At 41.0% G+C, this 26,086-nt stretch overlaps 1 protein-coding gene across 4 annotated transcripts; it reads left to right on the top strand.

Moving 5' to 3' along the window:
- Positions 1–2,843: 2,843 nt before the first annotated feature.
- Positions 2,844–26,036, top strand: ZNF774 (zinc finger protein 774). 4 transcript variants are annotated; one of them, XR_012477723.1, is made up of 5 exons: positions 2,844–2,949; positions 11,714–11,836; positions 12,269–12,375; positions 14,221–16,466; positions 16,667–26,036. XR_012477723.1 is itself a non-coding variant. In XM_074232605.1 (4 exons), the coding sequence occupies exons 2-4, from the start codon at positions 11,730–11,732 to the stop codon at positions 15,453–15,455; spliced, it is 1,449 nt and encodes a 482-aa protein (XP_074088706.1). In that variant the 5' UTR covers positions 2,844–2,949; positions 11,714–11,729; the 3' UTR covers positions 15,456–26,036. The 4 variants fall into 4 exon arrangements, 3 of the variants coding, with proteins under 3 accessions (XP_074088706.1, XP_074088707.1, XP_074088708.1); XM_074232605.1 differs by having other exon boundaries at positions 14,221–26,036; XM_074232606.1 differs by lacking the exon at positions 2,844–2,949 and adding an exon at positions 3,342–3,440 and having other exon boundaries at positions 14,221–26,036.
- Positions 26,037–26,086: the final 50 nt, after the last annotated feature.

Genomic DNA, 26,086 nt, shown 5'->3' with positions numbered 1-26,086 from the left:
GTTTCAATTTATAATTTCAATTATTTAGCATTATGTTACACTTATTCCAAGCAGTTAATACTAGAATAGGATTCACTGTTTCCAGTTTCTATTCTGGAATCTTTATAAATTAACAAAGGTTTGACTACCCCTTAAGAATATCCCCAATTTTTTTTGGCAAGGCAATAGGGTTAAGTGACTTGCCCAAGGTCACACAATTAGGTCATTATTAAGTCTCTCTGAGACCAAATTTGAACTCAGGTTCTCCTGACCCTGGGGTCAGTGCTCTTTCCACTATGCCACCTAGCTGTCTCTAGAATTTCTCAAATTAAAAAAAAAAGTATCTCATTCAGAAACCCTTCCTTAAGACCTAGCAAAGACCCTCCAATTTCTCAGGGTTAAAACTGAAAAGTGTTTTGTTTTTTGTTGTTTTTTTTTCCAGAAAATCAACAAGAGGGGAAAAGGGAAAGGGGGGGGAGTGGGAGAGAGGGAGGGAGGGAGGAAGAGAGAGAGAGAGAGAGAGAGAGAGAGAGAGAGAGAGAGAGAGAGAGAGAGAAGTTATTAAAAGGAAAAACTTTTGCAAACCTGATATAAACTTTCTCACCTGTGTTTGTATGTCAGCTTCTCTTAGTTTTTAGGCTTAATTCTGTTTTGAGATAAGCCAGTCAGGACTGGTCAAAAGTAAAAGCTCAAGAAGGGTCAACTAACTTTAGGGGTGATCTCATTTTTTATCACACTAGGGATGTTAATCCTATTGACCCTTGCCTACCTAATTACAGGTATCTCTAGAGAAACCCTGTCCACAGAAAATCTATGAGGTCTTTGCCATTGGAGCAGAGTCTAGAGAGGCAGGGGCCATCAGTCCTGGTTCATGTTTGAGCAAATGAATCTATAACTAATCCCATCATTTGCCTCTCTTCCCCTGACCTTACCACTTCCTAACTTTTCTACTTCTTTTAATGACAGTATCTCAGATTTGTAGTCATAATTTTTGACTATTCCTTCTTTTTCACCCACATAGCCAATCTTGTCAAATCTTTTCTTTTCTAAAAGATCATAGGATCATAGATTTAGAGTGATAAAGTCTTACAGCCTTCCTTCATTAATTGTAAGCAAGCTAGTTTCAACCCTTCTCTCTCCAAGACTTCTGAAATACTCTTCTAATTGGGTGTTTTTTGGTTAATTTTGCCTCTAGCTTATCTCCCCTTTCCCAATTCATCTCCCATTCTAGGGCCAAAGTAATCTTCTCAGTGCTTCTCTATAATCATACCTTGTCTATTAAATCTCTCTTCCTTCAGGAAGTAACCTGGATGCTACCTCCTCTCCATCCTCTCAGGTTAAAGTGATCTCCATGTCTTCTTCCTCATATTTCTCATAGCCACACGGACACATCACATTTTGCCAGGATCATACTCATCTCTTGAAACACAGCTATTTTTCTAGGTGATTCTCCCTTTGCTTCAATTAGACTGTCAGTTCCTTGAAGGTGAGATCTGAGACAATTTAGCCAACAGAAGTCAAGGACACTAATTAATCATTAAACTCAATTCAACAAGCACTAATTACACTTATCTTGTTCATAGCAATGGGGAAACAAAAGAAAATTTCCTGGCCCTCAAGGAGCTCACATTCCATCCTAGCCTTTCTATACAATGCCAGCTCTGAGCCCAAGCAAGACAGGTAGATAGAAACAACAGTTAGGTCATGAAGTCTTGAGTTCAAAATTGGCCTTGGACACTTTCTTGCCTTATCACATCACCCTGGACAAGTAACTTAACCTCTGTATCATTTTCCTCATCTCTAAAACACCTACGTCTCTGGATGGTTGTGAGAATCAAATGAGAGAGCAGTGCCAACCTCAATAATGGCAAACTTTGTGAACCTTATGAAATCCAGCTGTTATTAATATTAGAAAGGGGCTTGTAAGTTCTTAAAGTTAAGGGAAAACATCAAGGAATGCTACATATTCTGCAATGGTACAGATCCAAGTACTGACGCCTCGATAAGTGAGGTACAAATTGAACTGGATTCGGGGTGATGTGAAAGTTATGTTTCTGATCCCAAAGCTGGTCCGGGTTCATAAATCCGAATGTTGGCTTCTGCCTTCCTCGGGCTCTGCACTTCATCACCGCTCTGCCTCTGCCTGTGCCTACAACCCGGCTTTCTCCGCTGGGCCAACACTCAGAGGCCATCCTGAGGCTGCAAGCAGCCGCATGCCTGTGTCAGGAACCCACCCGAGCTCTGCGCTTAGGCTATTTGGGGAGGGGACAAGTCCCGGGGTCCTGCCCGTCTCCGACACAGCACACTGTCAGGGCTGACCTCGTGGGGGTCGTGACGTCACCTGACGGGTGCCCCCCCCCCCCAAGACCATGACCTTTGGGTCTTTTCTACAAATGCCCCATGTTGCTCAGGTCAGACTCTTCTCACCATGTCCGGCCACGGTCAATCTTGGAGAATAAAGCTTTCCTGCATAACCTCAAATTTCTACCGCTTCATTTTAAACCTAAAAGTTAAGAATTTACAGCAAAAATCCCTAGCCGGACACTATCTGAGCCGTTAGCGCTCCGTGCCTCAGTTTCCCCAAACGCCTTTGCCCTCCCGGGTTTCTCCCCTCCCCCAGCCTTTGCACTGGACCGCAAGCGCCTTGCGGGCAAGGAGCCGCGTCGGACCCGCGTCCGCCGTGCGGGCTTAGTAACTACATTTCCCAGAGTGCTTCACGCACTTTTCAGTCACTCAGCTGACTCGACAGCCGGTCCTGCCAGTGGAAAGGGAGAGTTTCTCGAGGTGAGGCCGGGCGGCCAATGGCCGGAGGGCAGGGGCGGGCGTTCCGGACCGCAACCTGCGTACGGCTCCCGGTCTCCGGACCGTGGCCTGGCCCGAGCGGGGCGGGGCTGCCAGGACATCCCTCGGCTCCGGGGAATTTCCCTTCCTTCTCCATCCCGGGTCGGGCCTGGCCCTGCCCCGGGGGTGGTGAGTGGATCCGGGGTCCGGAGACGGGGCTCGGGGATGGGAAGAGGCGCTGAGGCGGCCTCGGGCCTCGGGGTGGGAGCCGGAGAGGAACGGAAACGGAGGGGGGTGCCTGCGCATGCGTGAGCTCGGAGCGGAGCCGGCCCCCGCCCGCCGCCTGGCGGCCCCGGGCCCGGCTGCGGCGGCTCGTCCCCGCGGGGCGGCCTCGGCGCGGCCCCGGAGCCCGGCCTGGGCTCCCCGGTCCGCACTTTCTGGCTCCTCCGCGTCGTGGGCCCGCCCCCGAGCCGCCCTGGCAGCCGCCTGGACCAATGAAGAAAGGAAGCTCTTAAGACGCGCAGCCGTTGAACCAATGGCACGAGGGCGGGGGCGGGCGCTCGACGTCAGCCGCTCTGCCCGGTCCCCGCGGGCTCGCCCCAAACCGGGCGGAGGCCGGCCGGACCCTGGGCTCCGGCCCCGGCTGTAGCCCTTCCTCTGGCCGGGCCGGCCCGGGGGCGGTGAGTGGACAGCGGCGGGCAGGCCCGCGGAGGGCAGCGCCGGGGAGGGGGGCTGGTGGCTCGGGCCGGAACACTGGGGAGCCGGGGGGGGGGGGGGGGAGGGCAGAGGACGCCCCCAGCCCCGCCCGAGCGCCCGGAGCGGGGGCGGGGCGGCCCCAAGGTCAAGTGTCCGGCCCGGGCTCCTTCCTCTAGCCGCGTGTGCACAGGTGCGCAAGGAGCCCCCTCCCCAGGGGTCTGGGGGCAGGGGCGCGGCGGGACTGGGAGCTGCCCTGTGAGAGCGCTTTAAGGTTTGCAGACACCCACCTGGCAGAGAGGGTGCGAAGCAGCCCTGGGGCTGTAGGGCGTGCAGGTGCATACGCCGATCCGCATGTGCAAGTCAAGAGTAGGAGCATTCTGATGGGGCTGTAAAACGGGCGGCCACATACCTTCATATAGACTATGAAAATAAAAAGAGCATTCCAACAGCGCTTTAAGGTGTGAATAAAAATGATATCAGCTAGCAGGCTTCTAGTGTTGTAGGGTTGGCAGGCGCATACATTAATCCAGATGTACAAATAAAGACAAGAATAGGAGCATTCTAAGGGTGCTGTAAAGTGTGCAGTCACATGTCTTCATATAGACTATAAAAATGAAAAGAGCATTCCAACAGCGCTTTAAGGTTTGCAAATACATTTATTAATATAGATGGTCTGAATAAAAAGTGTTGTAATAGCGCTTTAAGGTTTGCAGATACTTATATTAGTATAGACAATATGAATAAAAATACTATCAGCGAGCAGTCATAGTATTGTAGGGTTTGCAGGTGCATATATTAATCCACATGTACAAATAAAAATATGAATCGTAGCATTCTAATGGTGCTGTAAAGTGTGCAGATACATATCCTCATATAGATTATAAAAATAAAAATAGCAGCATTCTAATAGCGCTTTAAGGTTTGCAGAAACTTATATTAGTTTAGGCGGTTTGAATAAAAATAATACCAGCTAGCAGGCTTCTAGTGTTGTAGGGTTTGCAGGTGCATGTATTAATCCAGATGTACAAATAAAGATAAGAATGGTAGCATTCTAATGGGGCTTTAAAGTTTGCAGAGATATATATATATATATCTTAATATAGAGTATAAAAAATAAAAATAGCAGCATTCTAATAGCTCTTTAAGGTTTGCTGACACATATATTAATCTAGATGGTATGAATAAAAATAATAGCATTCTGATGGGGCTGTAAGGTTTGCAGATACATAGCTTAATTTACAGGGTATAAGTAAAAATAATTCTAGCATTCTAATTGGACTGTAAAGTTTGCAGATACATATATGAAGATGGACAGTCTGAATAAAAATAATAGCAGTCATTCTAATGATACTGTTAGATTTGCAGATGCATAGTTTAACAAAGACTATATAAATAAAATTAAGAATAGCAGCATTCTAATGGCACTGTAAGGTTTGCAGATGTATATATTAATATAGACAGTATGAATAAAAATAGTCACTAGCCTTATAGCACTATAAGGTTTGAAAAGAATATATATATAATATGTATATTATATATGTATATTATATATACATACATATATATATATGTATAGTACGTGTGGATGGGTATGTATGTAAATATGTACTCTTACTTGATCCCCACAACTCTGGGGAATAGATGCTATTTTTACTCCCATTTATAGTTGAGGAAACTGAGGCTGATGATGATTATGCATTGATGCTATTATTGAAGCAGTAGTTGAACTTAGAGATTTCTGACTCCACTCCAGTGCTCTCTCCACTGTGCTCTCTAACTATAAAGTGAATAAACATAAATATATACTAAGTCATTAAAGAGAAGGTGAGAAAGAGCATGAGTTGTTGGTGGTTGGGGTGGGTTGAAGGAGATGGAGCTTGAGTTGTATCTTTGTTTTTTTTGGGGGGGGAAGGCAAGACAATAGGGTTAAGTGGCTTGCCCAAGGTCACACAGCTAGGTAATTATTAAGTGTCTGAGGCCTAATTTGAACTCAGGTCCTCCTGACTCCAGGACTGGTGCTCTATCCACTGCGCTACCTAGCTGCCTTTGAGTTGTATCTTAAAGGAAGAATGGGATTGAGGTTGGGGTGAGGAAGGAATGCTGTCTGAGCACTGGGGATGGCCTCTGAAGTCAGGGACTGGGGAAAGAGAATGTCCTGTGTGTCTGTGGTGGGAAGGAGAGTAATGTCCATTGAAGTTGGCCAGGTATGTTGAAGCCAGGTTGTGAAGGACTTTAAAATCACACAGAAGAGTTTGTCGTCTAAGCAACAGGAGGTCACTGGAATTGTCCTGAGACAGGTAGTTTTGCTGCAGTAGTCTAAGAAAAAGGTGAATCACCAAAACTGAGGCTGGAAAGAAAGGACCTGGGTGTCAAGATACAAAGGACAAGATTTGATAAGCCCTGATTGACCACTTAGAGAGAAGGAGGATAATGCTATGCACATGAACCTGGGAGACTAGAAGGCTGGTGACACCTTCAGCAGGAAGAATAAAGTTCAGGGAAGAGATTTGGGGGAAAGAACAAGGTCAGATTTGGACACCTTTTGATAGTTAATATCCTGTTGCTTCCCGGAAAGCTGTGGCCTCCAATTTTCTAAAACCACCTCTGTTTCTTTAATGTTTCTCTTATCCTTTCAGGCATGTACACTATATATGCAATCTTTGTAATTTAAAAGTCTGAAACTAATTCAGGACTCAGAACAAGGGGATGTCTAAGGGTAAAGACCTTGCATGCTGTACTCCCATTCACGCTTTAGGAATAGAATGTCATAGCTGGAAGCTTCTGGAGAGATCAGTTCAATTCAACAATATTTGTTCACCACCTACTCTGGGCAATATTCTGTACTAGGAACTAGGGACACAGAGGTAAACGTGACAAGACTCTGCTTTTCATCTTAGAGAGGGCAGGAGCTGACAGCTATCCAAATGACTTCTCTGAGAATAGAGATATGGGCAAATTACTAGGAGACATCTGAGCAGAGGATGGAAGATCATGACAGGGGTATAGAGTGGTACAGGGAGGGTCATTGGCCTGTTTATACATGAGGTAATTGAGGTCTAGAAGTGTGAAGTAACCTGCCCAAGCTCACACATTTAAGGAGTTTTCAGCAATTGAACTCAGGTTTCCTTGCTCCCTGGGCCTGTTGTATGTTAGAGATCATCATCCTTTTAAGGCAGAAGAGCCCCTTCAGGTAATAGTCTTAAAACATTTACATATGCACATATGGGTGTGTATGTATATAAATATATAGGTATATAGTTAGGTATGCCTGTATTTATCTACTTTTTTATTTTATGTAATTTATAGTAATTTCATCCCACAAAAAGAACAAGTGGCAAAAAAAAAAAGAACAAGTGGTAGTTTATCTTCAGAAGACTTTGGTTATAATGTACATGTGGTCTGGAAATTGGAGAGAGAATCCTGAAGTTATGTGTGGGTATATCCACACGGAGAGACACACAAATATGTACTGACATACATGACTATATGAGAAAAAAAACTCACAATATCAAAGTGAATTTCTTGGAATAACCATTAGTCACCTTTAAAGCCAGGCTGGTTCCAAGGATTGAAATCTGGGAACAAAGATTAGAGTGGGGAGGAGCAGGAAAGTATACCATAACAGGGATGAAGGAGAAAATGATCAGGGAGGACCTCTGTGAAACGTGTTGGAGAAGAGAAGGTTTAGTCTGGAAGTATTTTGAGTGCCGGGTGATTGATATGCAGAGACAAAACCAAGATTGTCCTTGTTCTTAAGGAACCTAAATTCTACAGGGGAATCCAAATATTCACAAATAAGTAAATGCATGATATCGACAAAATACTGTGCCTGGGTATGATGATGAGGGGAGGATGACTTGTCCAAAAAGGCCTCTTGAAGGTTGTTGTGCTTGGGCTGAGTCTTGGAAGGAACCCAGGGTTCTAAGAAGTAGAGGAAAGGAGGGAGTCTATTCTAAGGCTTTGAGGGAGGGGGGAGACAGCCTGTCCACCAGCATTATATGCTCGCTGTGAACCTGACCAGGCTTTAGGTACAAAGAAATGCAAAAACCTCTCTGCCCTCTGACATTCTAAATAGAAGAGGCCCCATACAAATATCTATTTAATTTCCAGGTTCTGTGTGAGTGCAAGGAAGCTGATCTCCTGTGGGAAACTCCCAGTGTGAGGGGGAGCTGGGCTGAAGGTGGGCTTGGAGCTGAGATTGACTTGGAAGAAGGCCCCTGAGCCTTCCAGGGATGGGGACAGCTGTTGAAAAGGCAATGTGGAGTACCAGGGATGGCAAGGATGCCTATGTGTAGCCAAAGAAGGACACAGATGGGAGGAAAGTCCAAGAAGACTAGAAAGATGAGAAGGACTTGGACTGCCAAACACTATTTTATGCTTGATCCCTGAGGTAAAAGCCACCAGAATTTATTGAGCAGGGGAATGACCCAGTCAAAACTGTGTTTTAGGAAAATCACATTGGCAGCCCCAAAGAGAATGGATTAGAGTAAGAGATACCCAACCAGGCAGACAGAATGAGAGGGGTGTGAGACAGCTTGAGAGTGTCCCAGTGTGGTGGCTGCAAGAGTGGAGAGAGAGACAGGGACACTAGCTATGTGGGGTTCTTTGGGGTTTTTGTTTTTGTTTGCTTTTATTTATTTTTCCATTTATTTGCAAAGATAGTTTTTAACAATTATTTTTTAGTAAAGTTTTTAAGTGTCACTCTTTTCTCCCTATTTTCTGTACCCCCCTCCTCCTGTGAGAAAGCAATCTAATATAGGTTATTCATATATAACTGTGTTAAACATACATCCATATTAATCATGTTGTGAAAGAAGAATCAAATTAAAAAGGGAAAAAACCTACAATACATAAAACAAATTTTAAAAATTGAAAATAGTAACCTTTGGTCTGCATTTTGTTGCCTTCACAGTTCCTTCACGGACCGGATACATGAGTTTGTGAGCCTTACCTGGGCAGGTGATGCTCCCAATACTGAGGGAGGTTCAGAAGAGGGGAGCGTTGGGGGGAAAGGAGTGTTGTGCTAAGCAATTTGAATTCACAGTGAGTCTGTTTGGGCAGAGGAAGGAAGTGGGTTATAGATAAGGAAGAGCAAGTGAGGTCATTTTTGGGGAGCCTATGTATAGTGGGTCAGGGAAGAGGAGTGATGTATGGAGCCAGATTGCAATGGGCTTCAAATGCCAGAGGAACTGGTGTCTTATCCTAAAGCTGATGGGCACTGACGCTTCTTGAGTGGAGGAGGGATGTGGGCAGGCCTGTGCTGTGGTGTCATAACTTGTTCTAAGTGAAGAATGGATTGAGAGGAAAGGACCTGAATGCAGGAAATCTAATGGGGAGAATGTTGGAAGAGTCCCCATGAGGTAATGAGAGCATGTACTGGCCTCTTTGAGATAGAAGAAAGATGAGAATGTGATGGAGAAGCTGAAGAAGCAGATCTGGCAACCAATTGGATAAGGATAGTGAGTGAGAATGGACAGTGAAATCCCTGGAAATGACCCCTGGGTTCCAACCAAACCTAGTTAACTAGGAGGGCTGTGTGTGTGTCTGTGTGTGTGTGTGTGTGTGTGTGTGTGTGTGTGTGTGTGACTGTGTGTGTATGTCTGTGTGTGTGTGTGACTGTGTGTGTATGTCTGCAGATGTGGCCTAGGGGTTAACTTGTTGACCTGACTGTCCTTACCCATGAGGCTCTTATAGCAGTGCACCTGCCAGACTCTTAATAGACTCCCACTGATGGATTGCAAGGAAAGGGCTCTTAAGGAAAGTGAATGTGACAAAGGTGGTTTAAAAAAAAGGAGCAACTATAAAAGAGTTTTTGAGTTTACAGGGGAAAAAATTGAGAAGGGTACCCAGAAACAATTCAAAATGTTGTTCCTACTTAAATTTAATATGCATTTTTTTAAACTACACAGAACGAGTTATTGTTTTCTATAACAAAAGTTATTGTTTTATGTACAATATTTTATTTCTGATTTTCTGTATTTTTTATTTTTCTGTATTTTTTGTTCAATGATTAAGCTAATAATAAAAATTAAAAATTTTGAAAAAAGAATAGTGGTACTCTTGATAAAAATAGGTAAATTGGGAAGGGTTGGGATTACAAGGAAAGATAATGAGTTCTGTTTGGATCATGTTGACTTTAAGATGCCTATGGGATATTTAGGGGGAGATGTCAAGTAGGCGATCAGGAAGATCTGGAACCTTCTACATAGAGGTCCATGGGAGCTAAAAAAAAGCACAGTATGAAACCTTGAAGTAGACTTATACACTAGACTCTGAGCTTCACCTTGTTTTGTGTCCTGGATTCCTTGGGCAGTCAGGTGAAACCTATGAACACCTTCTCAGAATAATGATTTTATAAATGCATAAAATAAAATTTATTCAATTACAAAGGAAACAATTTACATGCACTGAAATAAAGATGTTATTTTTCCTAATCCAAGTTCCTGGCCTCCTTAAAAAAATCTATCCACTGATCCTTTGGGGGGAGAGGGTTTATAATATCAAGTTAAAAACTGCTCTAAAACATCTAGGCAAGAAAACAATGTATCAATTTATGGATTGATTAGATACAATTATATCTACTGGATAGCAGAATAAGAGATCTAGGGCCAGGAAGGACTTTAGACCAGCTAATACAGCTCCCTCCTTTTTAAAATGGAGGTCTAGAGGAAGTACAAGGTCACACAGGAAAATAGAAAGAGGATTCACACCCAGGTCCTCGTCCTGCACCATGCTGCCTCCTTGTGGTTCCATTGACCACGTTCATATGTAAACCCTTGGAAGGCAGGGACCATCTTTTACACTCCTTTCAGTCTTCTAGGTAATTCCATAAATATTTGTTACTTTGAATGATCTAGTGAACTGATAGACAGCCGTGATTCCCTAAAGCATTTTATTCTCCCTAAAATAACATTTGCTTTCTATATCTCTTCTAGTCTTGTTCCCTTTATTATCAAGACCCTAATTGCACAATTTCTAGTTTCCCTCCATTGAATTTCACTATTTTCTTTTTTTCTTCCTTTTTTTTTTTTTTTTTTAAAAGATCAGTTCCCCAGTGTATAAAGATGACTTCAAATTCCTGATTTCATAAAGCTATAGAATAGAATGGTCCTCTGGGGAAATTCCTTTGGAATATCACTGGATCTGTTCCTAGGGATTGATACTAAACCATTGATGACCCTTTAGAGTCACATTTAGAATGAGCTTGTATATAAATCACCCTTACATAATAGTGGATAATACAGTTAAAAATAGCTTGTTGCCTATGTAGTGAGATAGAATAAAAAGTTTACTTGAAGTGAAGATTTTCCCCTTGAACAAATGAGTGAAAAAACATATAAGTCTTTACTATGCTAAAAACTGAAGATTCAAATAAGAAGGTTAAGGTAGTCCCTGATTTAAAATATCTTAACATGTTTTGTTCCTTACAGAATTCTTCTTAACAATTGCCCAAATTCTGCACTAGGAGAAAGATTGGAGCCCTTTGCACTGATGGGGAAGTTGGGCAAGGAAAAATTTATGGTGAAAAGTTTCTACTGATTAAGACTAGGAAACTTCAAGTCCTATCTTTAACAGAATAAATATTTGAGAATTTATCAATTTATTAATAAATCTCTACCCTGAAAGGTAGCTGATGCTATTACCATCAGATCCATGGCATGAGTAGCACTGATTGTCAGAAAACAACTTATAGAATATGTTGGAAAATAATAATATTTTTAACAAGAATGTTTAAATATGAATAAAACTATTGATTAAAATATTAGTAAATGATTAATTTTAAATATTAGTGACATTAATATTAGTGATAGTTAACATTTATGTAACACCTACTGTGCTAAGCAGCTTACAAATATTACCCCCCTGTGAAATAGGTACTATTATTGCCCCTCATTTATAGAGGAGGAAACTGAAGCAGACAGTTTAAGTGACTTGCCTAGGGTCACACAGCTAGCAATTGTCTGAGGCTGGACTTGAATTCAGGATTTTGATGCCAGGTTCCATCCACTGTGCCACTCCAACTATACAAACTGAAAAATGTGCTAGAATTGGCAGTAGAAAACCTGGGTTCTAGACCCATCTTCTTCACTTGTTTACTGTGGAATTTTGAACAAGTTGATTCTCCTCAGTTTTCTCGTCTTCAAAATGAGAGATTTAGACAAGGTGTTCTCTCAAGGTCCACTGAAACTCTTAATAGTCTGTGGCTGAGTCAGTTTCCAGGAAGAAGCAGATACTAAGTTAAAATCTCTTGTTTTAGGGATTGATGACACTGGATGATGTGGCTGGGGACATCCGGGAGGAGTGGGTTGTCTGGACCCTCTCCAGAGAATCCTCTCCAGGGTTGCCATCCAGCAGGCATAGAAGAATGGACTCTCAATGGGTATGGATTTCTTTTTTTCCCTTTAGATTCAATTTTCCTAAGGACTTTAGGGATACTGGTCCTTGGTTCTCAGATTTTCAGTGAGTTGTCCTTCAATTTTTCCATAATTCTTCTCCTTGTAGAGAAAACCCAGCTATCAAATATAATAATCAGTGTCCAAGCCAAAGTCTTTCCTAGGGTTGACAATCATGTTATCACTTCCATGGACACAAATAGGACCTTAGTGCTAGAATTTTTCTCATACCTAAGTTCTGTTCTTTAAGAAGAAGGAATAGTGGAGCTTGTCCTTTGGATTGGAAGTCACAAACACTACCATTCTCTAGGAATTCTAGGAATTTAGTTTATCTGACAGAGACAAACAGGACCTGAGTTTGGGGCATGGAACCAATAAACATCATAAAACCAATAATTCATGTCCATTTTCATGAACAGGATTTCCAGACCCACTGTGATCTCCCACCTTGAGCAGAAAGAAGAACCGTGGGTCCTAGGTCTCCAGAGCCTGGAAGAAGGGGAGGTCCTGAGAGAAGCTCACACAGGTGAGGAATGAGCAGAAGCCCAAGACGGAGACAGTGTTCACAGGAAGGACTTAGAAAACTTCACCCCACCATCTTGGCTGGATTGCCACCAACTTAAATTTTTGTAGTAGTAGTAGATTTGTTATTTAAATGAGCAGAGTGGTTTTTTAATAGACCATTCAGTATTTAACATTGTTTTTCAGTCTGTGAAAGACAGTAGAAAATAGAAATGCTAAATTTGAAGCCAACAAGGCCTGGGATCCAGCCTCTCCACTGACACATGGTATCTATGTGAGCCTGACAATTAACTCTCAGGAGTCCTGGCACTGTAACATGCCATTGTATAGAGAACTTTCTCGCCCAGGAGGTTTTCATACTAATGGAATTGGAGGCCAAGCCTTCTCCCTTTTAGTCCATATTATAATAACTGAAGTCTGATTGATATTGCCCAGACTGGACATCTATGGATATCCTTAAAGTTTTAGTGTAGTTTTAAATTTTATAACTTAAGAAATATAAATGCTACAAACTTAGAAAAAAATTTTGAAAGATTATTTGAAATCTTAAATTGCAGGGACAACTAGGTGGCACAGTAGATAGAGCACTAGCCCTGGAGTCAGGAGTACCTGAGTTCAAATTTGGCCTCAGAGTGGCAGCTAGGTGGCACAGTGGATAGAGCACCAGTCCTGGAGTCAAGTGTACCTGAGTTCAAATCCAGCCTCCAACACTTAATAATTACCTAGCTGTGTGGCCTTGGGCAAGCCGCTTAACCCTTGCAAAACAAAAAAAGAGAATGAGTCTGACCTATATCTCCAGTTAAAAAAAAAAAGCAAGTTCTCTGACATTCAAATCTGGCCTCAGACACTTAATAATTGCTGTGTGGACTTGGGCAAGCCACTTAACCCCATTGCCTTGCAAAAAAAAAATCTAAAAAAAAATTAAAGAAAAAGAAATCTTAAACTGTATTTTATCTTACTGAAATTATTTAAAATCTTAAAGTGTATAATATCTTACTGAAATTCAAAATAATCACTGTTTTTGCTGTAAATGACATGCCAGTATTCAAACTTTGTATAAACTTATCAACTGTTGCTCAGTGACTGAAAGGATTGCATTAGTAGTGCTAGGCTTAAGATCATCCAAAGAGTGAGTTTTTTGGGGTTTTTTTTTTTGCAAGGCAATGGGGTTAAGTGGCTTGCCCAAGGCCACATAGTTAGGTAATTATTAAATGTCTGAGACCACATTTGAACTTAAGTTCTCCTGACTCTAGGGCTGGTGCTCTATCCATTGCGCCTCCTAGCTGCCCCTAAGAATGAGGTTTTAGACAAAAGAAAAAATCTATTGGAGATGGATCCAGTGACTTAGGTGGCCAAGAATAAACTCTTCTACACCAATCACTGGTCTAAGAAAATGTCACCAGTAACTGTCTCATACATAATACATGATGAAAGGGTTCCCTCTTTTGTTAAAATTAAACTTTAAAATATGATTCAAAATTTCAGAACCAGATAATTATAATAGAAATTTAAATAATTAAATGATGTGTTTTTATAAGTTTGTAGCATTTCTTCTTTTGGAGGTAATTAAAGCTTAACATTTCACTAAGACTTGGGACACCCTGTGTTATTAAAGGGACTAAACTTATATCCCAAATTACATTTTTAGTTGATTTTTTTCCTGGCCACCATCACCCCAAAAACCTGGCCATCTTAAATCAGTGTTTTCAGTGGATCATGTTCTATAGATTTAAAGTGAATTTTATTGGAATTTTCTGCAAAGATATACATGTCATAGATACAGCAGTTTTAACTTCCTTAGTGGAAAAGGAAATAGATGATTATCTATTATCTCTTTTCACTTTTTCAGACTTTGAGCACCAGGTGGAAAAACTGAACCAGGAAGTTTCTGAGGCAGCAGAACTTTTTGGGCCATCTTCGGGAAGGCCCCCAAAAGATTTTTCTCAGAATGCTGATTGGGAAAGAAAATGGGAAAGGGAATATGTATTAGAAAGACCTTTCACAGGGGAGGGACAAAGGGAACTCCTTTCAAAGGAGAGACATTTAAGTAAGCTCCTAGGTAGATATGTAGGTGAAAAACCCAATGTGTGTGCTGAATGTGGAAAAAGCTTTAACCAGACTTCTTATCTTATGAGACACCTGAGAACCCATACTGGAGAGAGGCCATATAAGTGTCTTGTATGTGGGAAAGCCTTCAAACAGAGCTCTGACCTTGTCACCCACCGTCGAACACACACTGGAGAGAAACCCTACAAATGTAACGGGTGCGAAAAAAGCTTTGGTGACAGCTCAACTCTCATCAAGCATCAGAGGACCCACACAGGCGAGAGACCCTACCAGTGCCCAGATTGTGGGAAGACCTTCAGTCGGAAGCCACACCTTATCATGCACCAAAGAACCCACACAGGAGAGAAACCCTATAAATGTCTAGAGTGTCAGAAAAGCTTTAGTCGGAGTTCAAATTTCATTACCCATCAAAGGATCCATACAGGAGAGAAACCTTATACATGTAATGACTGTGGGGAGAGGTTTAGCCAGAGCTCAGATTTGGTTAAGCACCAAAGAACCCACACAGGAGAACGACCTTATAAATGTCCTGAGTGTGGGAAAGGCTTCCGAGACAGTTCCCATTTTGTAGCGCACATGAGCACTCACTCAGGCGAGAGACCCTTTAGCTGTCCCGAATGTGATAAAAGTTTCAGTCAGAGTTCTCACCTTGTCACGCACCAGAGAACACACACTGGGGAACGACCTTATAAGTGTGACGATTGTGGGAAAGGCTTCACTGACAGTTCTGCCCTGATTAAGCACCAACGGATCCACACCGGTGAAAGACCCTATAAATGTGGGGAATGTGGCAAGAGTTTCAATCAGAGTTCACATTTTATTACCCATCAGAGAATCCACTTGGGGGAGAGACCTTATAAATGTCCCGACTGTGGCAAGAGCTTTAACCAGCGTTCACACTTCATAACACATCAGAGGACGCACACAGGTGAAAAACCATTCCAGTGCACTAAGTGTGAGAAGAGCTTTCGGCAGAAAGCACATCTTTTATCCCATCAAAACACTCATTTAACTTAAGAATTACCCATTAGTTGATCCATTTCTCTTCATCCCTCTCCGTAAACCCTTTAGTGAATAACTTCTGCTCCCCCAAATAGAAGTCCCAGAACCAGTCTATCCTGACTGCCTGCTCCTCATAGGAGAGAAGATGACTTTAATAATGCACAGAGAGGACAGGCAGGAGGGATTGGATGCTGGTAGCCAGTGTGTGACACATAGTGGTTTGATTAATGAATATTTGCTGCTTGATACTCAAAAGAGACAGGAAGCAGATGTGAATTAGCTAAATTATTCCTAGTCCAGGCCCATAGCCTTTAAAATTTCAGTGTGTATCTCAAAGGGACTTACTTGAAAGCAAATCAGAATTTGGCTAAAGCTGGGAAAGGGTATTATTGGTTTGGATATCCAGGCATCACTAGGCTAGCTGTGTCCTTTTTATGACAAGAGGAAGCAGGGTGGGCTGAAAAGACAAGGTGTAGCCTGGAAGACTTTTAGAAGCTTTTTCTAAAGCTTAACTCACACTGGTCCTTGGTGGACCCAAGTTGATCATAGTTTGCTGATCTCATTTTCTGAGGCCTATAAACTATTCAGCATACCAAAGGCACTTGCAAGAGGACTGAGGTTGGGTGGAATTTAAATCATCCAAAGGGTTAAGTGATAAAAGGACTCCAGAAGAGCCAATATTCTCAATCTGCAGGGAGGTTTGTTCCTTAACACCAATAATTATGTGTGTGTAACCCTGAGTCACTGATTCTATGCATTTTTGTCTCCCTCTACTCAACAGGAATAAATTCCTTAAGACTTAAGAATGCTTTTCTTCTGGGTTCTGATTAACACTTTAAAAGGTATCTATTTCTTTTGCAAGAAACAATTTCTTATAGATGATGAAACAAAGACTTGATTCCTTCACCGTTTCAAAGTTAGGATGGACTGAAATCATTCAAAGAGGAAGGCTACTCCTGAAAACTTCCTAAAAAGTAGCTACCCTCCACTCAGACACCTGAAACAGAGACTAATCCATCTCCCAAGGTAGGCAGTTCCTCTTTGAGACCGCTCTGATCATTAGCAAGTTTTTCCTCGGGTCAAGCCAAAATCTGCCTTTCTGTTACTTCTGTTACTCCTAATCTTAAATTCTAAGACTAAGAGGAGAACAAGTTAATTTATTTCCTGTGATTCCATAAAATGTATAAAGTTGGCTTTTATACTCAACTAAGTCTTCTCTTTTTCAGGGTAAATAGTCTTGATGCCTCCAGACCACCTTTGTATGGAATAATCCCTGATCCCAGTCATCTACCTAGTCCTCTTTCACAAGGCAAGCCCTAGCTTGTTGTTTCTAAAATAGGGAATTTTGCACAGTATTTCAGAGGGCAGAATACAGCAAGATTATGACTTCTCATTCTGCCCATGATGCTTCCCAGTGCAACCTAGAATTGCATTAAATTTTGACTGCCATGTCTCCCTTTTGACTAATTCTGCTTCTAGCCAACCAAAATCTATCTTTTTCATATGCTTTCTTCTATCTATGCTTTTCTTATATATGTGCAATTGATTTTATTAAACCCACATTGAAACTTACATTTATTTCTTATTTTCAGTGGGCTGCAAGTTGGAACCCATCCACACTTCATTCTGTGTGATTCTTGATGATATTCTTTCATAGATTCTCCATAGAGGATGTATATATCCAGCATGTTGGATGTCTTCTTCCTCTGGGTCTTTTTATTTTTTATGTGTTCTTTCCTGTAACTACATGCCTGACTTACATACATCCTCTCCCCACCATACATATGGTATTATCAAGGATGATACCCCATCATCTTTTATGACACTTGAATATGGATCATCCTTGGTAGCATGCTGCAGCTTGTTCATCCCCACCGCTTGTCTCATTTTTTCCTTTAGCTTTAACTGTGACTTTGACTAACAGACTGCAGTCTTTCAAGAGTTATATTAATATTTCATTACTAGGAGACTTTAAAAAATGGATCTTTGCTGCAGCGAACAGCATAGAATCATTGAAAGCATTACAAAAATTTTCAACTACACTTTGTCCCACTGTTTAACAGCTAGAATTGTTTAATTCTAGGCCCCTCACTGCCCTCCTGCAATATGTGTTTCACATAAGTATGAATGAACTTGCCATTCAGCTCTATCTTTGTTGGAGCAATAGACATTTTTTGTCTGTTTAATTTTTCCCATGTGGGTTGTTTTTCCTAGATTGATAAGCTGATCATGAATCTTATTGAAGAGGTCCTGAGATATTTCATAGTTTGATTCAGACAGAATAATAATCTCTTCAAATAGGGGCTTCCATAGTTTGCCATCTCTAGAGAATCCCCTTTCCATTTAGATCATGTTCATGATCTTCATGGCAAGCACTTTATGTTTTTCCATGATAGTAAGCTCCTTAACAGAACTATCTGGTTTCACCCAAAGTGTGAGAGATTCCCTAGAAGTGAGCCTTTAAGGATACTGGTTCTGTCAAGTCCAATTCTTTTTTTAATTAACTGGTAGGGGAATCTAAACATTTCTGTGCCCTTTCAGTCATTTATGTGACCTCAAGGATGGATCTACTAGCTTGACGTAAATTTAGCCCATTGTGCTAGCCTGTTGAGACTTTTATAGCTTGATTTCATCATCCAGCATATTAACTGCCCCTCCTGTCTTTCTTAAAGACTGTGACTTTGACAGCATTTGATAAGTAGGCCATCATCCAAGTCTTTCACAAAAAACATTAAACCAGGACCAAGAAATCTCACATGCTCCAAATTGACATTGTCCCATTAATAACAACAGTTATTAATTAAACTGTTTCAAATCCAGTCATTCTGTCATCAGCTTGTCCACAGATTTAGTATGAGGTTCTGTTAATACTTTGCTAAAAATATGGGCGTATTGTGTTATTCCCAGAGAGTCTTTAAAAAAAGAGCTTTGCAAGACACTAAGCAAATGTATTTTTACCAGCTCTTATTTGCTGCACTGTCTCTCTCCAAGACCCCCCATTATTCCTTTCTTAGAAACAGGTAGAGAAAATCAAATCCTAATCTTGGATTATATCTTAACCAATTTTTCACTCCTAAAATCCCTTTTGTTTCTTTTGGTCTTCAATTATCAATGGTTACTCAGCATGGAGCAACCCTAAGAGCTTTAATTTCATCCCTATGATTTCCAACTCCTGTTAATGTTTCCTCAGTTCTTTGTGAGGTAGTAGTCCCCTAGTCTAAACAAGTTTGGGGAACTTCTTCATGGCATCCTTGGGGGTATATAACCCTGAAGAAGCAATGGGTCCCTCTGTTAACATGAGATCAACAAATTTCTTTGTTGGTACTCAGAAGTCTTAGCAGTCATCACTGTAGATCTCTTCCTATAGCCACTACTGGCAGCTCTAGAGTCACGTTTTCATTTTGGGGAGCAGAAAGAGCTGTTTCCCCTTTAGAGAATTGAAGCTTACTCTTAATTATAAGAGTTTCATCCATGTTGATGAGTGCCAAATGTTCATTGGTTGTCTTTCCCTTCCTTTTACAGCACATTCCTATTTCCTTACATATTAGTCTTCCTTCTTTTTCTTTAAAAGACTTGTTGCACTCAAGGAAGATTTTTATTTCCTCTGGTAACAAGGAGAATACAGTGGCATTCCACCAACTCTCTTATCTTGCGTAATAAGGAGACCAACCTGCACTTTGTACATACATACATAGCTTGTGCTTGTTTCTGATTGAAATAAACCATATTTTGCAGGTTACTACATAATTTCCTTTGCCCTCTGTACTTGTGGGAAGTAAAGCCCTCAGTGCCATCTTTTATTTTGCTTAAGCTTCTTATTTGTTGTATTTAGATTCCTACCTTTTTCTCCTGAAGAAATAAGGCCTGCTCACCTGGTGTTGGTAGAAGCTTTCAGACAGAGCCTTGAAGTAAACAAAAATTGTCCATAGTTGATTTTTGCAAGATGTGGTTACTCTTATTCTTTGCTCATGATCAGATTTCTGATACCGCCTTGCTAGCTTTCTGTTGTCGTTCCTCTTCAGCTAACAGAGCCAGAATTTGGCTACATATTCAGTTGTCTTCCATCCTTTGGCTAAATATCACCTCTAGAATTTGGTCAAGCAGGCAGTGACCACTGGATAAAGTATTTTAAGGAGGCTTTATCGCACCCTCCATTCAGTCTGAGCTTGAACTTTATCTGGCAGTTTAACCTATTACATTCTTTGTTACCAAGCCAAGGGACTGTGACCTTCATATTAAGAACCAAGAAATATGAGTAGGTTTAAGAGGCTGGAGAAACTATGGGTGTGTCACTCCTGAAGAGAAAAAAATTTCCTGAAGGGAAAAAAAATTCAACATGGAGCTATTTTAATCCTCTGAAAACAGAGTATGAGCAGTGCCTTGGGATCTTGTGAAATCTTAAAATTGAATCACACTTTTCTATTGTTTCAATTATGTGACTGATCCTGCTGATGTTATTAAGTAGGAACATTGTTAAAGTTGAGTCTTCAGCTTCTATCCAAATTTCCAGAGCTTGAAGATTTTTTTCAGGGACGCAGTAATTTCTACCTTGAGCTTCCTGAGTGCACTATCGATATAATTTTCAGATTCCCCTTTATTTGCTTCCTTTTCCACTCCTACACTAGGAATCTGGGGGCTCAACAAGTGATTTATTGCTCAGGTGGCCATGAAGAAACTGAGAGGATTTCCATCTCAGTGCTCTAAAGAGAGAACTCTCATATTTCTGTTTGTTAGAATGGTTCCATACACCCTTTGGGGACATATAAGAGACATAAGTATACCATTTTAGGTTTATCTGTGCTTGCCCATAGATCTTTCTTTAAAAGTGTGACCCATAATGTTATACAGCAATAAGTTACAAAAGTAGAAAGGCTGGGACTGAAGAGGCTGACAGGCAATGGAAAAAATGGTTAAACTGGTTTGTTGAAATGGAGCCTGTCTGTAGATCGGTGTTGAAGGGTAGTGAAATGTGAGGCCTCACAACCCTGGGGCAATTTGAGGGGAAGGGCCAAGTCACCCCACAAGCCACAGTGCAACCCACAGAGCAAAGGCCCCCATTGGCAGAGCCTAAGTGACGCAACATACCTTGGACTCCCACAGTCAAGAATGGGTCAAGCTGAGCATATTCTTCCAAATAGATTTCCCTGTCTGCCGTGTTGCACTCAGGGTTGTGGCAAGAAGATGGAAGCCCCAAGCTTCCAAGTGGTAGAACAGCCAACTCCTCTCCCTTTCCACTCCCTTAGAGAGACACAGCCGTAGTCCAGTAGCTTGTGTCTCATGGACCATTCAGAAGAAGGCTACAGAGGACCACTCTCTTTTAATTTGCAGTTCTTCCTGCAACCACCTCATAACTAGCCTTTTCTCAAGACAGACAGGTCTCCAACACAGAATTTATACCTGGAGTCCTTGAGAGTTTGCAATTGTCTTTCAGTGTTCCTTAATCAGTATTTATGTCAGTGTATCCAACACACCTATCATGAGTATCTTAGATTGTAAGCTCTTGAAGGGCAAGGAACAGGACCAGGTGACTTGCTTTTTTTTTTTGGGACACCCAGATCAGTACTGTATTCATTGGGTACTTAAAATAAATGCTTTTGACCATGGTGGTGAAATTTACCTTAAAAAAAGTAGTATTGATATTTTTTGGTTTTTTATACCATAGACATTTCTTACTTTTCTGCTTTGGATCCTCCAAACCCAACCATCGAATCTTACCTTGACACAAAGAAAAATATTGTTGTTCAGTTGTGTCCAATCTTTGTAACCTCATTAGGGGTTTTCTTGATAAAGATACTGAAGTGCTTTGCCATTTTTCTTTTCCAGTTCATTTATAGATGAGAAAACTGAGGCAAACAAGGTGAAGTAACTTACCCAGGGTCACACAGCTAGTGAGTGTCTGAGGCCAGATTTGAACTGAGGAAGAGGAATCTTCCTGATTCCAGGTCTGGCATTCAACCTACTGTTCCACCTAGAAACTCAAAGAAAAGTAAGTATGTACTTCCAAGATAGCCACAATTTCATTTATGGTGACTTCAATCTTGATCTCCTATGTCTTTCTTTTTTGTTTTTTTGCAAGACACTGGGGCTAAGTGACTTGTTCAAGGTCACACAACTAAGTCATTATTAAGTATCTGAGGCTGAATTTGAACTCAGGTCCTCCCAACTCCAGGGTCAGTGCTCTATCCACTGCATTATCTAGCTATTTCCCCTCCTACTTCTTTCAAGAGGGGGGGAAAATTTTCATGAACTGGCCTCAAACAGTGTTTATTTACATTTACCTTTACCTTTCATTTGCTTTGTGGTAGTAACTGTTTTGCATTGTTTTGGTTTTGATTTCTTCATTCTTATTTGTTCTCATACATCTCATCTTTCTCTGAATCCTTTATTTTTTAGGTCTTTGCAAGGCAATGGGGTTAAGTGACTTGCCCAAGCCCACACAGCTGGGTAATTATTAAGTGTCCAAGGCCAGATTTGAACTCAGGTACTCCTGACTCCAGGGCTGGTGCTGTATCCACTGTGCCACCTAGCTGCCCCTGAATCCTTTTTTTAAGACCAAAAATACATCATATTCACAAACCATGATTTGTTTATCCATTTTCTAAAGCATTGATCACCTACTTGCTGTGTTGCTACCATAATACCACTGAACTTTTGATGTATATGGGATCTTTTGACTCAGGGATAGAGCCTTGGATTTGGGATCAGGATGACTTGGGTCTATACCTAGCCTCAGACATTTACTATATGTGTGACCCTGGGAAATTCACTTAATCTCTTATTTGCCTCAGTTTCCTCATCTGTAAAATGAGGATAATAATAGCTCTTAACTTCCAAGATTGTTGGGGGGATCAAGGGGGATATTATTTGTAAAATACTTTGCAAAAACCCTAAAGCGTTCTATAAATGCTAGCCATTATTAGCTATTAACTTCTTTGAAGGTATATCCTTAACTTTTTTTTAATTTGATATTTGTCTTATAGGATTTAAGATCATAACTGAGTGTGAATGGTCCAAAAGCCTTTATCCCAAGAAGAGGATGAAGAGAAATAGCTGTGTGTTGAGGGTTAGGACTCCCAAGTCTGTTTGGAACCCTAAAGGGAATGAGGGATATTAGTGGATTGGGGGTTCTGGTAATGTGACACAGTTTCCCAACTCTTTGAAGGGTTGAAGTTGATATGAGATTTCCTTCATCAGACCAGATGATTTTTTTCTGAGATCTGCTTTGAGAAAGAAAGGGAAGGGTCTCAGAAGAGATCCTTCACATTGCATCTCAAATGCCAGATCATACCTTTTGGTTCCTGGGTTCCTGACTAATCAACAAGATCCCTCAGTTCTTTAGGGAATAGGGAACATAGAAATAGGTTTACATAGTCATGGTATACCAGTTGTTAAGCAAGAACCAGTGATCTCTCCTTGCCCCAGACCCTCCTTGACAGAATAGGCTACCACTTTCAGACCTCATCTTGAGTATTGCCTTTACTTCTGGGGCTATATTTTGGGAAGGATGTTTATAAGTTGGAGCATGTCCAGAAGAAGACGTGTAGTGGTGATACATGCAACCATACAATATAATGATATTTGAAGGAACTGGAGATACTTGACCAACAGAAGAGAAGAAATAAGTGGAACATGTCTGCTAATTTCAAATATCTGAAGGGTCATTACATGGAGATATATTTATGTGCACATATATACATACATTTAAGTGTACATACATACACTTAAATTTATTATGTTTGGTATAGCAGTTGGATAGAGCATCAGTTTGGAGTTAGGAGGATTGGAGTTCAAATCTGATCTAAGACTTAACATTTACTAGCCGTGTGACTTTGGGCAAGTCACCTAACCCTGAATGCCTTGTATCCAGGGCCATTTCTAGTCATCCTCATTCATATCTGGTCACTAGACCCAGATGACTCTGGAGGAGAAAATAAGGCTGGTGAAGTTAGCACAGCACCTCCTCACTCATATCCAAGTCATTTTCTTGTCATGGCATCACTTCTCCACATCCTGGTCTTCTTCAAGAACGAAGGATAAATATCAATATCATCGTCGTCATCATTGTCATCATCATCATCATCATCATTATCATCATTCTGTTTGATCCCAGAGTTGGGGAATAGGATCCTTGAGTAGAATCTAGAGGTAGACAATTTTGGTTTTATATAAGGAAAAACTTTTAAATAGAGTTATCCCAAAGTGAAGGGCTAAATTTGGGTTTACTATTGCTGGAGACCTTCAGGTGGATACTACAGGAATTGTATAGGGTATTTGGAGTTAGAAGCTTCAGCCCTTATCTACCTTTCTGGCCTTTGATTTCATTATTTGTAAAATGAGGGGTTGGACTGTATACCTTTAAAATCTAGCTCTAAATCTATGATCCTATGATAATGGAAATTAGAGAGGAGATTACTACTACAGATTAGGGTTGAATTAGGTAGTATCCTAAATTCATTCCATTTCATACTGTGACTCTATGAGAAGTCCCTCAGCTTGGACACATCAAACTGAACTCAGAATTTGGAGAAAAGCTAGGTATCAAAGGTATAGAGTCATCCTATGGTGACTCATTTTGAGTCTTTTTCCTTTCTGTGAAAAATAAAAAGGATGCCCATGGCTTATCTGGGATCAGTGCAGAAGTCACCACTAGATACAGGATGGTAACAGCTATTTGTTCTGACATATTGGTGGTTAAAGAACTGAAGCAGACTCCATTAACATCACACACTGCAAAAAGATAGTGGGCAAGTGGAAGCTACAGGTAGAGAAAGATTTCAGCATGCAATGACCCTCTTTGCCAGATACAGGATGAAAGTAGTGATGTCAGTTCAATTTAGCGTTTCTAAAATTTTGACTATAAGCTAGGCCTTCCACTAAAATCCTTCACCCAGTTCCTTGTTATGTCAAGTGGAAACAATGTTGGGTTTTCAAAGGTAAATGCAATATAAGTTCCAGTAGATCCTAACAAGAATTGTTTTTTGGGTAGGGAGCAGATATGCCTGAGGACTGCCTGCCTAAATTTGAAGAGACTCGTTGGCCAGTTGACAATATAATGGTTAGTGTTTCAGCCCCAACAGCTCTCAGAGGTCTTCCACTACATCCCAGAGGGATTGCAGTCTTCCACTGTAGAATAAATAACCTGTACATTGGCCAAATCAAAAATCCTTAAAGTACTGAAGACAGTATTCTATCTGCTGTGGTCATTCACTCTCCTATGGCCAGGCTTAATGATGTGAGGACTACAGAAATTTATAGAGCCCAAAGATTTATAGAGCCTAGGCTCATCTAATCCATTTAACCCCTTTATTTTATGGATGAGGGAATAGGTCCCAAAGGTAAGTGACTCATGGATTTGAACTTGGATTCTTTCATATCAAATCCAATACTCTTACCTCTCTACTTGATGTGGAGTTAACTATCCCTCTTCCTAATCATCTCAGTCTTTTCTGGCATGCAGGTTCATCCTCATTTCTTCTTCTCTTTGAGTCAAAGTTATCCCCTCTACAACTCTTCTTTTCCCAAGGCAGTTTTGATCTCTCATGGAAGTTTTAGGGGAGTTTTGTGGAAGCCACAGATGACAAAGTCAGCAAACAATCATACAGAAAATGTTTAGAAACTCAGAAATGAAAAAGAAACTCAGAAATGCATAAAATACATGCATAATATTGTATAAAATTAACACATTTTATCCTTTAATACTATAATAATTCATACTGCTTTTATGGTATGAAGAGATGGCCAAAACATTTTACACAAATTTTCCAATCTGTTGGGGGCACCATGCCCCTAACCCCTGCGATGTGGAAAGGATAACTAGAAACAAGACTAGCTAAGCCATAAGGATCAGTATAGTCTCATATTGCCTTTTAAAACCATATATTGACATTATGTAGATTCTGTTGTACTTTTTTGAATTTTTCCCAAATCCATTTAAATCTGTTTGAATAGCACTCATCCTGTTTGCTACGTCTGCCCTAGAAGATGCTCAGGAAAGGTGAGAGATTTATTTGAGCATATCACTTCTCTCCTCCCCACCCCAGTTGTCTTGTCTGGACTCCTAGAAAATTCAACGACTTCATTTATTACATCATGTTCTCTGTAACCCCAATAATAAATAATAAATCATTTGTATCTTGAAATATTTGCATGTCAAGGTTGATACAGTTTTTGGTGTAGGTCCATATGGTGATGAATAGGGGCAGTTTTCTGGGAAGTTTCTTGAAGATCTAGAAAGGACAAGAATTACAAAGCATGGATTGTTAGCACTGGAAGAGACTAAGTCATCTAGGCTGACGGACTCATTTTACAAATGAGAACACTAAGTCCCACAGAGGGGAAGTGTCTTCCTCACTGAAAATGTCAATATTTGTACATTCTGTGTGGGGAAGAGAAAAATCTGTTAACTTTCCCTATTGACAACTGTGAAAATTTTTCCAACTTAAAAACCCCCAAATTTATTCTCATCGGTTCATAGATTGTTCTTTCGTACACTATAGGGGAAAAATCTATTCCATAAGGCCCACGCATTTAGAATATGCTCCTGACTGAGGCTTTAGGTATGAGTGTTCAAGAGGGTTGGACAAGTTAACAAAAGCTGGCGGGGCGGCTAGGTGGTGCAGTGGATAAAGCACCGGCCCTGGAGTCAG

The sequence above is a fragment of the Macrotis lagotis genome, chromosome 4 (assembly GCF_037893015.1).
Source record: "Macrotis lagotis isolate mMagLag1 chromosome 4, bilby.v1.9.chrom.fasta, whole genome shotgun sequence".
Taxonomy (NCBI): Eukaryota; Metazoa; Chordata; class Mammalia; order Peramelemorphia; family Peramelidae; genus Macrotis; species Macrotis lagotis.
The sequence above is the reverse complement of the archived record's forward strand: the minus strand, read 5'-3'. Positions and strand labels throughout refer to the sequence as shown.